Source organism: Apium graveolens, chromosome 6 (genome assembly GCF_009905375.1).
Source record: "Apium graveolens cultivar Ventura chromosome 6, ASM990537v1, whole genome shotgun sequence".
Taxonomy (NCBI): domain Eukaryota; kingdom Viridiplantae; phylum Streptophyta; class Magnoliopsida; order Apiales; family Apiaceae; genus Apium; species Apium graveolens.
In genome coordinates, this window is record NC_133652.1 from 109,186,767 (window position 1) to 109,203,508 (window position 16,742).

Here is a 16,742-nt window from a genome sequence, read left to right on the forward strand (position 1 = left end):
ACTCATTTTGAGCGTGTTAACATGCGTTGGAATCCCCTCGAAGAGAAGAATACGTTCCAATAAATACACACCACTAACACATAACGTGTCTCACTCATATAGAGTCTCAAAATGATTCACAACTTAGTCTAAAATATTAAGTTTGTCCAACACTATTACCCCATTTTCATACTTTTCGTTCTCATTCCTATATTTCCACAAAAAGCGCTCAATATTTGATAAATAAATTTACAAAAATGTTGCAATTTTTTCAATTTTCACCTTTAAAATTTGACCAACCGCCTCTCAATTTTTCATGATTTTGTGCTTTTCCCCTCCTGTTATTGCACGCTCTTGATGATAGTGATGGCCCCCATACACAAAAAGTCTACCATAAAATAAAAAATAACCACCCCTTTATTTCTTTCTTTAACGTGTGTGCCTCACATCTTACCAGTTTGAGCTGTTCTGTTCTCTCTCTCTCTTCAACTTTCTCTCTTGCTTCTCTCTCTGCTTCTCTTCTTTCTCTAGCTTACTTCAATCTGATAATGTAAACTTAAAAAAAGCCAAGATTTTTAGTTATATATCCACTTTATTCATCAACTTTAAGTTATTTACATGGCTTCTTTTAGCTTTCTCTCACTTCTTTTTGTGTACATTTCTCTTTTCTTGAGCTACTCTTATGCTGAAGATGCTACTGTAAGCTATGATTTTGTGGTCTCTTATATTACTGCTTCTCCTCTTGGTGTTCCCCAACAGGTATGTTATTCATTTCTCACTCTTTATGTGCATATGCATTTATGTAAGTGTCTTGGAATGTGTGCATGATGTATGTTTTTGGTAATGATGGGCCTGTTTATTTTCCATGATTATTAGATGGGTTGGTTTAGATTCTTGATGTTATTGGTTTTTGATTCAGATCTGTACAATGTGATTGGATCTTTGCTAAATGTGCTTGACTGTTAAGTGGGCTTTTACTGTTTTACAACAGATTTTTATTTTTAGGTAGTTTGACTTTATGATTCTTTTTTGTTACTACACTATGTCTACAAGTGTATTTGAGATGCATTGCTATTGATTCTGCAGGTTATTGCTATAAATGGAAAGTTTCCAGGCCGTGTTATTAATGTTACTACAAACAACAATGTTAAAGTTAATGTTAAAAATAAACTAGATGAAGACCTCCTAATGACTTGGTAAGAATAATACTAATGATCGAGTCCAGTTTTCTTGGTAATGTGTTTAAGGTATCTGAGGTTTTTAAATTTAAATTTGCGAAATAGGGATGGTGTTCAGCAGCGGCGCACTTCTTGGCAAGATGGAGTGCTCGGTACCAACTGTCCAATTCCTCCAAAGTGGAATTGGACTTACAATTTTCAAGTAAAAGATCAGATTGGGAGTTTCTTTTACTTCCCTTCGCTTAATTTTCAACGAGCCTCCGGTGGTTTTGGTAGCATTATTATTAATAATAGAGAAGTGATTCCAATTCCTTTTTCAACACCGGATGAGGATGTTCCACTCATGATTGGTGATTGGTACACTAGTAACCACACGGTTAGCGTTTGGTGATTTGTTAATTTCATCTATTTATATGTGTACGTAAGAGCAAATGATGTAATATGATTTATTATTTTCTTATGTGTTGATTATAGGCACTGAGAAGAACCCTTAACGGTGGAAAAGATCTTGGTATGCCAGATGGTGTACTTATTAATGGAAAAGGCCCATATAGATATAATGATACACTTGTGCCTGATGGCATTGACTATGAAACAATTGATGTTCACCCTGGTGAGAAAACGCAGCAGTTCTTTAATGTGTTTGTATCTGTTTTCCTGTTTAAGCCAGCGTTCTAGACATTTTATCAATTAACTGGAATGGATATATTTGTCTTTCACATGTTGCATGTTACTTTTGGACCTTTGGTCCCCCTTGTGACCATGTCAGTTTAATCAGCTTTTTTAACACTTGCATTTGTTTTGTTGTTTGCAATAGGGACTGTGATCTACATATGTGATTTTTGACTTTCCAGTTTTTCATTAGATTATATATCTTATGAAAGCATGCTCTATGAACAATTAATTGGAGCCCTGGTGTTTTATTCATTGACATCAACATATGTTGTTTTATTTATATTAACTCAATGTATGTTGCTTGGGCAGGTAAAACTTATCGATTTCGTGTCAGCAATGTTGGGATATCAACTAGTTTAAACTTCAGAATTCAGAACCATAACCTGCTATTAGCTGAAACCGAGGGATCATATACGGTACAGCAGAACTATACTAGCTTAGATATACATGTCGGACAGACATACTCTTTCTTGGTAACAATGGATCAGAATGCAAGTACTGATTATTACATAGTAGCAAGTGCAAGATTTGTAAATGAATCAGTTTGGAGAAGAGTTACCGGTGTTGGCATTTTGCGCTATTCAAATTCTAAAGGAAAGGCATCTGGCCCCCTTCCGGAACCACCACAGGATCAGTTTGACAAAACATTCTCAATGAACCAAGCAAGGTCCATCAGGTTTGTGTCGGCTTCCTTAATAACTTAAGACATTAAATTTTAATTATTTTGTTTATTTCATCTGTCAAGAATGCTGAATTTACGAAATATATATAGGTGGAATGTGTCTGCCAGTGGTGCTCGCCCAAACCCACAAGGTTCTTTTAGATATGGCTCGATAAATGTGACTGATGTATACGTATTAAGAAATAAGCCACCTGTAACTATTGATGGAAAACGACGTACAACACTTAATGGGATCTCATTTGTCAATCCTCACACACCAATCAGACTTGCCGATTGGTACAGAGTGAAGAATGTATACAAGGCTGACTTTCCCAATTGGCCAATTACTGGACCTCCAAAGATGGAAACGAATATAATTAATGGCACATTTAGAGGATTTATGGAAGTAATTTTTCAAAATAATGACACTAAGATGCAAAGCTACCACATGGATGGATATTCATTTTTTGTAGTAGGGTAAGCCCCGTCTATATTATAGTTTTTCTTCTTCCAGATGTCTGTATTTTTTCAAGTAGTCATAACCTACCTATTAATTACTCAAATGCAGGATGGATTATGGTGAGTGGACGAATAACAGTAGGGGAACATATAATAAGTGGGATGGTATAGCTCGTTCCACGACACAGGTACTATTTGTTAATTGTATGATTAGCTCTCTAAGAAATACCAGCTCTCACTGCCTATATATCTTTCCTAGTTTGTCAAGCCTGGGAAGTTCATTGTTTGAAGCATTTAAGTATTGACTAATGTTGGATATGGCCTATTTGTTCAACTAGCTCCATAGCCCGTGCGAGGCACGGGCATTTTATATTTTGAATTTTTTTAAAATTGGTGTACATACTTGTTAAATAGATATATAGCATGTTGTTACTTATGAGAAATTAGTTTTGTGTGTACATTGACCTCTATTAAAAGTATGAGCTTCTTCGGTTTGTATATATTCTATAGCACGTGCGAGGCACAAACTTTTTCTAAACTCACGTATGAACTGTGTTCATATTACATAAATTAAGTATATGTTATGTTGTGAGATTATCTTTTTTCTAATTTTGGATCGAATAACAGATTTCTGATATTCGTAAATTATGTACTTTGAAGTGTTTTGATTTTTGGAATTCTACAATTGATGCCATGAGCATGGACATTCATAATTATTTGACAAGATCATGTTGATCGATTAAGAAAAAAATTAGTTCATTTGCTTTAGTTGCCTTAATCTCTTATTTTGGGTTTTCAGTATTCACTATAACGATTGTCAGTCTTTTTCACCACATATGTTGAAAATGCGAATAAATTGTTTTTTTAAATAACTAATGTATTTTATTAAAAGTGCGATAAGTGAGTTACATGATTATTGATCTTGACGGAAGTATATTTTGTGAGACAGATGATTTCATGAACGAGAAGTATGTGTCATAATATTAATGATTTTCGAGTTGTTTCGAATGTTTTTCTTATAAAAATGAAAATTCTATATTTATTATATCTACATACGTTCAAATTTTTTTAGCAGTACATCACATTTAGCCTTAAAAATTTCAGTATGATCTTCGTTTATATTTAGTTTTTGCCTTTTTATAATAACGACGTTTTATTATATAGTTCCTTGTATTATCATAATAAGATACACACACAGATATATATATAGGCTTTTGGTCAAATAGAAACTCAACTTAAAATTAAAACTAAAAACCTCCTATTTAGCACTATACACCGACCTCATTATAACTTCACTGTAATCCAACTCTCGACTCCTCCCCAAATCCCAAAACACACCCTTGAACCTACCCACCCACTACCACAGCCATCACCCTCCGCTACCGTCGTCATCACCCCCTTTTTCCACCGCCCTTCTGTTCCCCTCCATTTTCCCCATCTTCTCGGAACTTTTTTTTTATGATATCCTGTCTTCCCCATCTCTCTCTCCATCTTCCCCATCTCTCTCTACACGTAGTAATTACTGTATTAATAGTAAATTAATGATTTTTTTTGAGATTTTGGCTGTTGCACGGTGCCGGTGATGTACGGGTAGGAGTTGATGGTGAATTGTGATGGTGAGATATGATATAGTGGTATGACGACTCTGTTATAATATATAATGATTTTGTACAATTTTTAGTGATTTTTAATTATAAATTAGTGATTTTTATAACACTTATTAGTGATTTGTGTAAGATAAATTAGTGATTTTCAGTATTAGTCCGGTATTTTAGTAATATAAAATAGTGTTTTCACTTTATATCAGATACAATGGTGATGAGAAATAAAAAATAATGATTTCAGTAGATCGGATATGGTGGTGATGGTGGTGATGATGGTGATGGTGTATGAATGTACATCTATTATCGTGTGTATATGAAGATGAAGATGGGAGAGAAAAGTATAGTATATATTAAACATTGGTTAAATATTGGGTTGGGTCGTTGGTGCACTTTAATTAGGCTGACTGTTGGTTTGCTTCTAGTTTTTATTTTAAGTATGTTTATATACGCAAGTTATACTAATTAATACATGCATATTAAGTTAGATGTAATTGATACATGCACATTAAATGAAATAATTATTAACATACAATTATGAGGGGTTATTTAGTAATTTTAATAGGAATAAAATGTCTAATCCAACCTATTACATATAATAGATAATAGATGCTGAATGAAATTTAGCTAAACTTAAATCAGCGCCTTTTGATTTTGAAGAATCGAGACAAGCCCAGGCTCATACTTTTACTTTTCCTTTTGTATTACCAAATTAAATATTAAAGTTACAGAAGAACTAAATTGGATCCTGATCCTGACAAAAAACAAATGGATTCTGTTAAATGAAGACAAAACAAGGTCTTTTGTCAAAGTAGAGACCTTATTATTATTTTATATTAAATTTTCGTGATTGGATCCATCTAATAGCAAATTATTTCCTATCAAGTGCTTTATAGTTGATTTATTCTGGTACTTGTCAAAGTCTCAAGCAAAAAAAGAAGAAACGTCTGTACATGATACTAATTCATTTGAATCATTTAGATTTGATTAGATGCAATCGTAGAGACAGATTAATTATTGTGCACCTCTCATATTCATATAGTCTTTGATTTTGTATATGCTGCTTAACCTGAATTTGTTGTACATACCTATACGTAAAAGGTTTTCCCCGGAGCATGGACAGCTGTTTTAATCTCACTTGACAATGTGGGAATATGGAATATAAGAGCAGCGAACCTTGACACATGGTATCTCGGCCAAGAAACGTATGTAAAGGTTGTCAATCCAGAACCTACTACCAAAACAGAATTGCCCATCCCCGATAATGCCCTATTCTGTGGCGCTCTCAGCAAACGACAAAAGTACGTACTTTATTAAAAACACAAAGCATAATCTTTTCAAATATTGTATGTTTTCATTCTCGATGCAAGTATTAATTTATACATTATCAATTGATTATTCAGGCCGCAAGACGTTTCTCCCGCAACATCGGTCAAGAGCCATAAGTCCAAGATTTTCTTTACTCTGCTGCTGGTGATGTGCGCATTTTTATCCATATCCCAGTAAGCATTTTCCAGCATTGATGCAAATTTTAACTAGCGCGGGAGCATCACTTGCTTAATTTGTACTTGTTAGTGGGCATCTCAGTTGCGCATTTCCAGGATTGTTGATGGCATAACTTAATTTATTAATTTCGTTCTTATATGTGCTAAAAGCTCCTAATTGTCAATTTATCTGGATTCTTATCCTTTCAGTATACAATTTATTTGTTCTTGTGATGACCATTCTTAAAGTTTCAATACAACATACTGTTTATCCTTATATTATTATTTTTTGTCCGATTTCCTTGTATAATTATAATTACACTTGCAGCTATGTCTTTTCGTTCTAAATTCTTTGGGCATTCTTTGGGCCCTTTCTCTAGCAGTGATGACTGGTGATATATTGGACATTGTGTCGGTTTTGGAATATTAAAATAAGTAACTTATTACTTAAATTGAATAAGTGATTGATAAGTGATAAATTGATAAAAGTATTTGGATAATTTAACTTATAAGTCATAATTGTTTTTATTTAAATAAAATAAAATAAATAATTTTTAAATATAATTATCTTAATTCTTATATTTTAAGTTAGATTAACATTAAAAAATATATTTTAAAAATAAAATTGATAAAAAACGAAAAATCAAAAATAATTTGAGAAAAAGTACGTCGTTACGAACCTTCAACTTATCAGTTTATAACTTGTAAATTCAACTTATAAGTTGGGTTGACAAACACTTGTCAATAAGCTCGTCAATAAATTGTTGCGGGCTTAAGTCAGTAAGTTGACTTAAATGATTTGCCAAACGGGCCCGTTATCATCTATCTGTTCAAATGGGTGTGTTTTGTCCCAAACATTTGTTTTAAGCTGGTTCTTTGATTAAAAAAGATGGGGATTGTTTAATAGTCCAGTGGCCCGACTTTTGCTCCCTCATCACAGGGTTTAATCCGTTATCTCCCGTTTACCGGAATATCTGTAGCACTATAAAACATCGTTTGGTTCGCCAAATTTTGAAATCAGTTATGTGTTTCAATCGATCTATTCCCATACTTGGTGTCTGGTTTGATTTTTCAGGTGGGTATAAGAGAAAGGTATGCGAATCAATATTATAACTACTATTTTAATTTCTATTTAAGTATTTAAATTTATTTGTTTAATATTAAAATAAATTTATGAACCAAAATTCAATTAAAATAATAATAAAATTATATATTTATTTCAATTTAAATTATTGACTTAAAATTTTTTAAATTGGGGGAGGGTCCCCAACAACGGTTTGCCAGGGACGCCTTATATAACAAACACTTTTTTGTCCGTGGGATCAATTATCCAATAGCTGTGATTAAAAAAGACAACTATAGGGACCGCATACATTGTTAGCGTTCCGGAGAGACGGACCGCGGACATTTTCCGCGGTTAGTCCGCGGTCCGTACCTTCCTATTTACTAAATGAAAATAGACCACCCCCGCATTAACATCAAGTCCCAACCGCAAACAATGTCCGCGATCCGTGACAAGAGGGCAAAATGGTAATTTCTCCGGACCGCGAAATTTTTTCGAACCCTATAGCTATTTTTTTTAATTACAGCCGTTGGATCATTCATCGAACGGTTAGAAAATCGTTTGTTATATAACTGGTCAGTGGTATGTGGCAAACAGTTGCCACAGACCGAACCCCTTTAAAATTAAAGATGTTCATTTCGGCACTCAACCAAACACATAATATTAAATATGATACCTTAACTTCATAATACCTTAACCTGATTCCTGATTCCTGATTTCAACCAGATACCCCGTCTTGAACCAAATGAACCCCCTCAAGTAATTGTACAAAGAAGTAAGCAAACTCGGGAGCTATTTCTACCCTGGAATTCCGTACTCATATAAGCTATAAAATTGCAAGTGTCAACTACCTAGCTCAAAACATCAAAAATCGAGAAGATTAGTACACCACCAACTGTCCTTGCAAAGTTGGCACATAACCCACTGTTGGGAAAAATCAGAAACTAATAAAACAGCAGGTGTATTACGAAGATTCTTTACTATATCAGTGCATAACATCAATAATCTCTCTATAATCAATTCATAATAGAAGGCAGAGTTACTTGCCTCAGATTTCACGATATTCGAGCTACTACCACCTAAGACCTCTTTTTCTTTTCTAACCTGAATGCCTTCTGATAAGTGGCATTTTATACCACTTAGAGCGTCTTATAATAGCTTAAATTGGTGTCTTGAAATCAAGTATTTTGTGTATTTGATGTGTTTTTCTAGTATTTGTGCATTTCAGGGTATTAGTTGCATTGCGGGGGAGAATTCATCAATAATAAGCCTTGGCATGTGTTTAGCATTGTAAGTGGGAAGAGAGGAGCAGATTGCAGTGAAGAAACGGAGCAAAACAGATCAATTTTCCAGAAAGGGTCTGAGCGCCCGCTCAGCTATGCTGAGCGGCCGCGCAGGAAGCTGAGCGCCCATAGCTGAGCGGCCACGCAGGGTCATAATTTCAGAATAATTATTTTAGACTCCTATTTCTGTTTGGCTTCCAACTTCTGAGTAATCTGAGTTTTATGGGACTCCTATATAAGTAGATTTCAGAGACGTTTCACAAAGGTTAGATCGTTGTATTAATCGAAGAGCGAAGGAGATAAGGAAAAAGACCGTTTTAGCACACCGCAACGAAGATGAAACATATTTTCTTGTGATTCTTTATTTCGTTGTAACGTTGGATGCTAGTTTTCTTACTTTGAACCTATTTACTCTTGTGATGTACTCTGGTTTAATATAATTAGTTTAGTTATTATTCTCCTGTGTTTATTTATCATGTTTTCATATGAACCCATGATGACGATAAGTGCTATCATGGGCTAATCGTGATCATGGGGTCGTAACGGATTTACTATGGAATTCTTTAGTTAGTTGTTTAATACCTTAGTGTGTGATGATTGTTTGATATCTAGTATTGGTTGTGCTTATTCGTCTTATGTGCGTCGCGAGCATATAAGGTAGGGTGTTAATCTCTTGTGAAGCGATGGTGGATCTTGAGATTTAGAACTTGTCATGCTAGCATAGGTTCATGTATGATGTTGCATGATTAGTGGGTAACTCTAACCGTTTTATTCGCTCTGTGTAATCAAAAGGAATAACTTGTTCTTAAATCGTTATGTTGTCAATTTCTGTAGACATATAGGGACTCAACATAATTGATGCCTATTCAACTTCTATCTTAATTGTGGATGTTTGGTAGAATGGTATTAGTACAATGAAAGTTGGATTTTATCAGTTTCGTGTTATTCGATTAATAGCATCACTGTTGCGTCCTAAGGGTAATAATAATGACTATTGAAGGAAGTAGTAATGAAGTTTTGATCTCATGAGTGTTTTAATATTGTTAATTCTAAGTGTTAATTAAGTGCTCAATTGTAGTAGTTAATTGTAGTTAATAATTAGTTAATCAATTCTAAGTGTTATTGTCTTAATATTGAGAAGTAATCATACATTGGTGGGTGAGTTTAATTGAACAATAATTAGTCAGAGTCTCTGTGGGAATGAACTAGAAAGTATTCTATATTACTTGTGAACGAGTATACTTGTGTGTATTATTAGCGTGTGATTTCGCCCTAACAAGTTTTTGGCGCCGCTGCCGGGGACTCGGCGTATTTGTTTAGTTTATGTACTTACCATCATTGGTCATTAGGACTCAGTGATTAAGACGTGTTACTTATTGTTTCCGGTTGTGTTTCAGGTACTTTAGCGAGCGTTTATGCAAACTCGTTCTCGTACTCGCAAGAGGACTTTAGATACAGCTGAGGAGACAGACGAAGTTCTTGATATTCCGGAGAAGATAGATTTTGAAGATTCGGATTCAGGAAGTGAGCAGAAAGAGCCAGTAATCATGGGTGATCGTATTGTTCCGGCAGATCCATCTCTTATGGACTTTTCTCGGCCTAAAATTGATGACATTCAGTCAAGCATTCTTCATCCGGCTATCCAAGCTAACACCTTTGAAATCAAGTCGGGCACTATTCAGATGGTGCAGAATCCTGTTTCTTTTGGAGGTGTTGCGACTGAAGACCCCAACATGCACATAAGGAATTTTGTCGAGATTTGCAGTACTTTCAAATACAATGGTGTGACTGATGAGGCTATCAAGCTGAGGCTTTTCCCATTCTCTCTGAGGGATAAAGCTAAGGACTGGTTACATTCTGAACCAGCTGGGTCCATCACTACTTGGCAAGATCTTGCGCAAAAGTTTCTAGTGAAGTTTTATCCAATGACAAAGACTGCTGCTATGAGGAGTGCTCTTACTCAGTTTGCGCAGCAACCTACAGAATCTATGTGCGAAGCTTGGGAGCGCTACAAGGAAATGTTGAGAAAGTGTCCACATCATGGAATGCCCGGTTGGATGGTGATCACTGGTTTCTATAATGGTTTGGGGGCCCAATCTCGGCCCATGCTCGATGTAGCAGCTGGAGGAGCCTTGTGGGCCAAAAGCTATACTGAGGCTTATAATCTTATTGAGACTATTGCTGCAAATGAGCATCAAAACCCAACTCAAAGGATGATACCTGAGAAGGGAGCAGGTATTCTGGAAGTCGATGCAGCCACCGCTATTACAACGCAGCTCCAAGCGCTGTCTATGAAGGTCGATTCTTTAGCCACCTATGGAGTCAATCAGATAGCCATGGTCTGTGAGATTTGTGCAGGTTCTCATGCTACGGATTAGTGTTCTCTTGTTAATGAATCTGTTCAGTATGTGAACAATTATCAGTGACAACAGCAGCCTGTGCCAGCTACTTATCATCCTAACAACAGATTTCATCCAAATTTCAGCTGGGGTAATAATCAGAATACTATTCAGCAACCATATCAACAAGGTGTGAGTAAGCTTTCAATACACCTGGATTCCAGCAACCGCAGCAATATGCTCAAAGGCAATCATATCCTCAACAGGGAGGTGCAGCTGCACCCACTAGTGCTGATTTTGAGGAACTTAAACTGTTGTGCAAGAGTCAGGCGGTGTCGATCAAGACCTTGGAAAATCAAATTGGTCAAATAGCCAATGCAGTGCTAAATCATCAACCTGGCACACTTTCCAGTGACACTGAAGTGCCAGGAAGAAAGGAAGCTAAAGACCAAGTCAAGGCTATTACCTTAAGGTCCGGAAAGGTTGCTGATGCTGAAAAAGCAAAAGAAGGAGAAGCTGAAGTTGGAGATGAAGAAGCTAAGCAAAAGGAGAAAGCGGTGGAATCCAGGAAGACTAATGTTGAACACACTCTGCCTGAGGGTAATACAGGAGAGAAACAACTCTATCCTCCACCACCTTTCCCTAAGAGATTGCAACAACAAAGCTGGATAAGCAGTTCAGTAAGTTTCTGGAGGTGTTCAAGAAACTTCACATCAATATACCTTTCGCTGAGGCTCTGGAGCAAATGCCTAGTTATGCGAGGTTTATGAAGAGTATTCTTTCAAGGAAGGTGAACCTGGATAACCTTGAGACCGTTGCTCTAACGGAAGAATGCAGTGCTATGCTGCAGCAAAAGTTACCTCCAAAGCTTAAAGATCCAGTTAGCTTCACCATTCCTTACACCATTGGCAAGTTGTCTTTTGACAAGTGCCTTTGCGATTTGGGAGCAGGCATCAATCTGATGCCGTTGTCGATCTTTAAAAAGTTGGATTTGCCTGATCCAAAGCCCACCTACATGTCTCTACAATTAACTGATCGTTCTATTACTTACCCAAAAGGCATAGTGAAGGATGTGCTAGTCAAGGTGGATAAGCTCTTCTTTCCTGCCGACTTTGTTATTTTGGATTTCGAGGAAGATAAGAAGATTCCCATAATCTTGGGAAGACCTTTATTGGCTACCGGCCGTACCTTGATAGATGTGCAGAAAGGTGAACTTACTATGCGGGTGCAAGGATCAGGATGTGACATTCAATGTATTCAAAGCAATGAAATTCCCTACAGAAGATGAAGAGTGCTTAAAAGTGGATGTGATTGATTCTCCGGTTACTTCAGAACTCGATCATATGCTAATGTCTGATGCATTAGAGAAGGCCTTAGTGGGGGATTTTGACAGTGATGATGAGGATGGCAATGAGCAATTACAATATCTTAATGCTTCTCCCTGGAAGTGAAAGTTAGACATGCCGTTTGAATCTCTTGGTACTTCTGACCTCAAAAATGCTAAAGGAAAGCTCCAACCATCAATTGAGGAAGCACCCACCTTGGAGCTTAAGCCATTGCTTGAACACTTGAGGTATGCTTATTTAGGTGATACATCTACTTTACCTGTCATTATTGCATCTGACCTTTCAGGTAGTGAGGAGGACAAGCTCTTAAGGATCTTGAGAGAATTCAAATCGGCTATTGGATGGACCATATCAGACATCAAAGGGATCAGCCCTTCATATTGCATGCATAAGATTCTGCTAGAGGAGGGTAGTAAGCCGACTGTTGAGCAACAGCGCAGACTTAATCCTATCATGAAAGAGGTGGTGAAGAAAGAAATTCTGAAGTGGCTGGATGCAGGAATCATTTATCCTATTTCTGACAGTTCTTGGGTGAGCCCCGTACAATGTGTACCTAAGAAAGGAGGTATCACTGTGGTAGCAAATGAGAAGAACGAGCTCATCCCCACTCGAACAGTCACATGATGGAGAGTATGCATGGATTACAGAAAGTTGAACAAGGCCACGAGGAATGATCACTTTCCTCTTCCGTTTATTGATCAGATGCTTGACAGGTTGGCTGGTCATGAATATTATTGTCTTCTAGATGGCTACTCAGGGTATAATCAGATTTGTATTGCGGAGAGGATCAAGAAAAGACTACCTTCACTTGTCCATTTGGCACGTTTGCTTTTCGCAGAGTTTCGTTTGGGTTATGTGGCACACCGGCCACTTTTCAGAGTTTTATGATGGCTATATTCTCTGACATGATTGGAAATAATGTCGAGGTGTTCATGGACGACTTCTCCGTCTTTGGACAGTCGTATGATGAATGTTTGAATAATCTTCGTGCAGTGCTAAAAAGGTATGTGGAAACTAATTTGGTGCTCAATTGGGAAAAATGTCATTTTATGGTGCGTGAAGATTTTCTTGGGCATAAAGTCTCTAGCAAGGGTCTTGAGGTGGATAAAGCCAAGGTGGGAGTCATTGAAAATCTTCCACCACCTATTTCTGTGAAAGGAATCCGTAGTTTTCTTGGTCATGCGGGTTTTTATCGGCGTTTCATCAAGGACTTTTCGAAGATATCTAAACCGCTGTGCAACTTGCTTGAGAAGGATGTGCCTTTCAAATTTGATGATGAATGTTTGACGGCATTCGAGACTCTTAAGAAGAGTTTGATCACTGCACCAGTTATTACAGAGCCTGATTGGACGGAGCCTTTTGAGATGATATACGATGCGAGTGATTATGCGGTGTGCGCAGTTCTTGGCCAGCGCAAGAATAATCTCTTTCATGTGGTCTACTATGCTAGCAAGACCTTAAATGGGGCCCAAATGAACTACACCACTACTGAGAAGGAGCTCTTGGCTATAGTCTTCGATTTCGAAAAATTTCGATCTTATCTGCTTGGGACAAAAGTGATAGTATTCACTGATCATGCGGCCATTCACTATTTGTTTTCCAAGAAGGATTCGAAGCCGAGACTCATTCGTTGGGTGCTCTTGCTACAGGAATTTGAGTTAGAGATCAAGGATCGAAAAGGTACTGAGAATCAAGTAGCTGACCATCTATCTAGATTGGAGAATCCAGAGTCTACTTCACATGATAAGACATTGATCAACGAATCTTTTCCGGATGAGCAGTTGTTCGCAGTTCAGGAGGAAGAGCCATGGTTCGCAGATATTGTGAATTATCTTGTCAGCAATATAATGCCTCCTAATCTGACCGCAGCTCAAAACAAGAAGTTTCTGCATGAGATGAAGTGGTATATGTGGGATGAACCATATTTGTTTAGACAGGGAGCTGACCAGATCATCAGGAGATGTACCCCGTTATGTGAGACGAAGGGGATATTACGAGACTACCACTCCACAGTTTATGGTGGACACTATGGTGGTGAAAAGACGGTAGCTCGTATTCTGCAAGCAGGTTTTTTCTGGCCTACTTTGTTTAAGGATGCTCATCAGTTTGTTTTAAGGTGTGATCGTTGCCAAAGAGTGGGAAATCTTACGAGAAAGGATGAGATGCCGTTAAATGTGATGCTTGAAGTCGAGGTCTTTGATGTATGGGGAATCGATTTCATGGGGCCTTTTGTTTCGTCCTGCAACAATCAGTACATCTTGCTGGCAGTCGATTATGTCTCAAAATGGGTAGAAGTCAAGGCTCTACCGATAAATGATGCAAAGTCAGTGTTGAATTTTTTTCATAAGCAGATTTTCACAAGGTTTGGAACGCCACGAGTAATCATAAGTGATGAAGGGTCGCATTTCTGTAACCGTAAGTTCACTTCTATGATGCAGCGCTACAATGTGAATCATCGAGTTGCTACTGCCTATCATCCGCAAACAAATGGTCAAGCGGAAGTGTCTAACAGAGAGATCAAGCGCATTTTAGAGAAGGTTGTTTTTCCGTCAAGGAAGGATTGGTCTTTAAAGCTCGATGAACCTGTTTGGGCTTAAAGGACATCATACAAAACTCCACTTGGTATGTCCCCGTTTCAACTGGTGTATGGTAAGGGATGTCATTTACATGCGGAGCTTGAGCATAAGGCCTATTGGGCGTTGAAAAAGTTGAACCTGGATCTAGATGCAGCTGGAAAGAAGTGAATGCTTCAGCTTAATGAACTTGATGAATTTTGACTCCAAGCGTACGAGAACAACAAAATATACAAGGAAAAAGTGAAAAGGTGGCACGATAGGAAGCTACATCCTAAGTTATTCGTGCCGGGGCAACAAGTTCTCTTATTCAACTCTCGTCTCCGACTTTTTCCTTGGAAGTTGAAATCAAGGTGGTCTGGACCTTTTATTGTCAAAACTGTGTTTCCACATGGAGCAGTGGAGATTTTTGAGAATGATCCGGACCAAGAATTCAAGGTTAATGGTCAGCATTTGAAGCACTACTATGGGGACATGGCAAACCGGGAAGTGGTTAGTGCCGTTTTATTGTCAACTTGAGGAAGGTATGCAACGTCAAGCCAATGACGAAAAAGAAGCGCTTCGTGGGAGGCAACCCATGATTTGTTGTTACAGGAACCCTTAGAAGTTAATAACCTATCCAAAATCACAAAAAAATCAAAAAAATGGAGCATGAAAAAAAATTTCCAGAAGCCCCCTAAGCGCCCACTCAGCTATGCTGAGCGACCGCTCAGCAAGCTGAGCGCCCGCTCAGCTCTGCTGAGCGACCGCTCAGGGGCCGACTGGGAGAAATTTTTTTATGTTCAATAAAAAACCAGAAAAAATCAGAAAAATAAAAACACAAAACACAGACCATAAACCCACGACCTATTTCCCCATTATTCCATGATTTTAACACTTAACCCCACACCTAATCAAATTCTACCCTAATCCATATCCTATATATACATACACCTATCCCATATATCTCCCATACACTTTCAACACTTCAACTCTCTCCCAAACATAAAAACACAAATCTCAAGCACTTTTACTCAGTTTCGATGGCACCCAAGAGAGCAAGGACTATCGATAGCATCAACACTGTCCCTACTGCTGATTCCTCGAGGGGTACTGCTGCGATGCCTCGTTTGAATGATAGGGCTGCTGAGGAGGAGTACACTAGGCTTCTAGGGAAGCCAATTTTGAAGGAGAGGGGATTCTTACCTTTGGGGAGAGATGGTGAGTTGTTACCTATGATTGTTGAGAAGGGGTGGATAACTTTTTGTGAGTCGCCTGAAGCAGTGCCGATGAGTGTGGTTCGCGAGTTCTATATGAACACGAAGACCGAGAAGAATGGGTATTCTGTGGTCCGGGGGATGTCGGTGGATTATCACCCTGCGGCGATTCACCGTATGATTGGGCAGAGACAGAGGAAGCCCGCGGAGGAGAACTGGAACGAGAAGACTGTTGAGGATTTTGACTTGGATTTGATTTGTGCTACTCTCTGTAGGCCGGACACAGTTTGGACCTTCAAGACTGGAACTAATGAGTATCGTCACTTTCCGGAGATAGCCATGAATAGGTATGCCCGTGCATGGAATGCTTTTATTTGTGCTAATATTTTGCCTACTTCGCATGCACATGAGGTCACAGTTGAGAGAGCACATTTGTTGTGGGGAATTTTGAATAAGGAGTACTATGTGGACCTTGGTGTGTTCCTCTACCAAGGAATTCTGAAGTTTTTGAGGGGAGCTAAGCACATGAACATCCCTTATGCATCTACGGTTACCAAGCTTTGCCGAGCGGTGCGAGTTCAGTGGCCGTCTCATGAGCAGTTGCAGTTGCCGGCCGCTCCTATTGACTCCGGGACTCTGCATGCGATGCAGGAGTGGACCGGTGGTGAGCCCGAGGAGCATGGTGGGCTGCACATGGGTCAGGTTGGCCGGGTTAGAGGCGATTTACAACCCGACCCAATTAAATCGGTTTGAAATTTTTTAACCCAACCCGTAAAATATAAGTTTGTAACCCAACCCTACCCGTCGTACATCGGTTTGGGTCGGGTTAGGTCGGTTTGGATGGGTTGAATAATCCGATAAAAAAAATTGAAAACTATTTATTATCGCTCATTTTGAAAATTTAA

At 38.1% G+C, this 16,742-nt stretch overlaps 1 protein-coding gene and 1 non-coding gene across 2 annotated transcripts; one reads left to right on the plus strand and one right to left on the minus strand.

The window, feature by feature from the left end:
- The first annotated feature begins 405 nt into the window (after positions 1-405).
- Positions 406-6,314, plus strand: LOC141667312 (monocopper oxidase-like protein SKU5). Its single transcript, XM_074473744.1, has 9 exons — positions 406-738; positions 1,066-1,175; positions 1,263-1,533; positions 1,632-1,770; positions 2,142-2,508; positions 2,605-2,970; positions 3,062-3,140; positions 5,655-5,854; positions 5,957-6,314. Exons 1-9 carry the CDS (start codon positions 598-600, stop codon positions 6,057-6,059), a joined length of 1,776 nt encoding a protein of 591 aa, XP_074329845.1. The 5' UTR covers positions 406-597; the 3' UTR covers positions 6,060-6,314.
- A 4,009-nt stretch (positions 6,315-10,323) lies between these two features.
- LOC141669238 (small nucleolar RNA R71) lies at positions 10,324-10,430 on the minus strand. Its single transcript, XR_012553528.1, has one exon. It is a non-coding gene; the product is annotated as a small nucleolar RNA R71 (small nucleolar RNA).
- Between the last annotated feature and the right edge of the window lie 6,312 nt (positions 10,431-16,742).

Excerpts from the sequence above, each read along its gene's own strand:
- LOC141667312 (XM_074473744.1), top strand. The coding sequence starts at position 598 with ATGGCTTCTTTTAGCTTTCTCTCACTTCTTTTTGTGTACATTTCTCTT. Across the intron at positions 1,176-1,262 it reads GAAGACCTCCTAATGACTTG|GGATGGTGTTCAGCAGCGGC; the intron begins GTAAGAATAATA and ends TTTGCGAAATAG. Across the intron at positions 1,534-1,631 it reads GGTACACTAGTAACCACACG|GCACTGAGAAGAACCCTTAA; the intron begins GTTAGCGTTTGG and ends TGTTGATTATAG.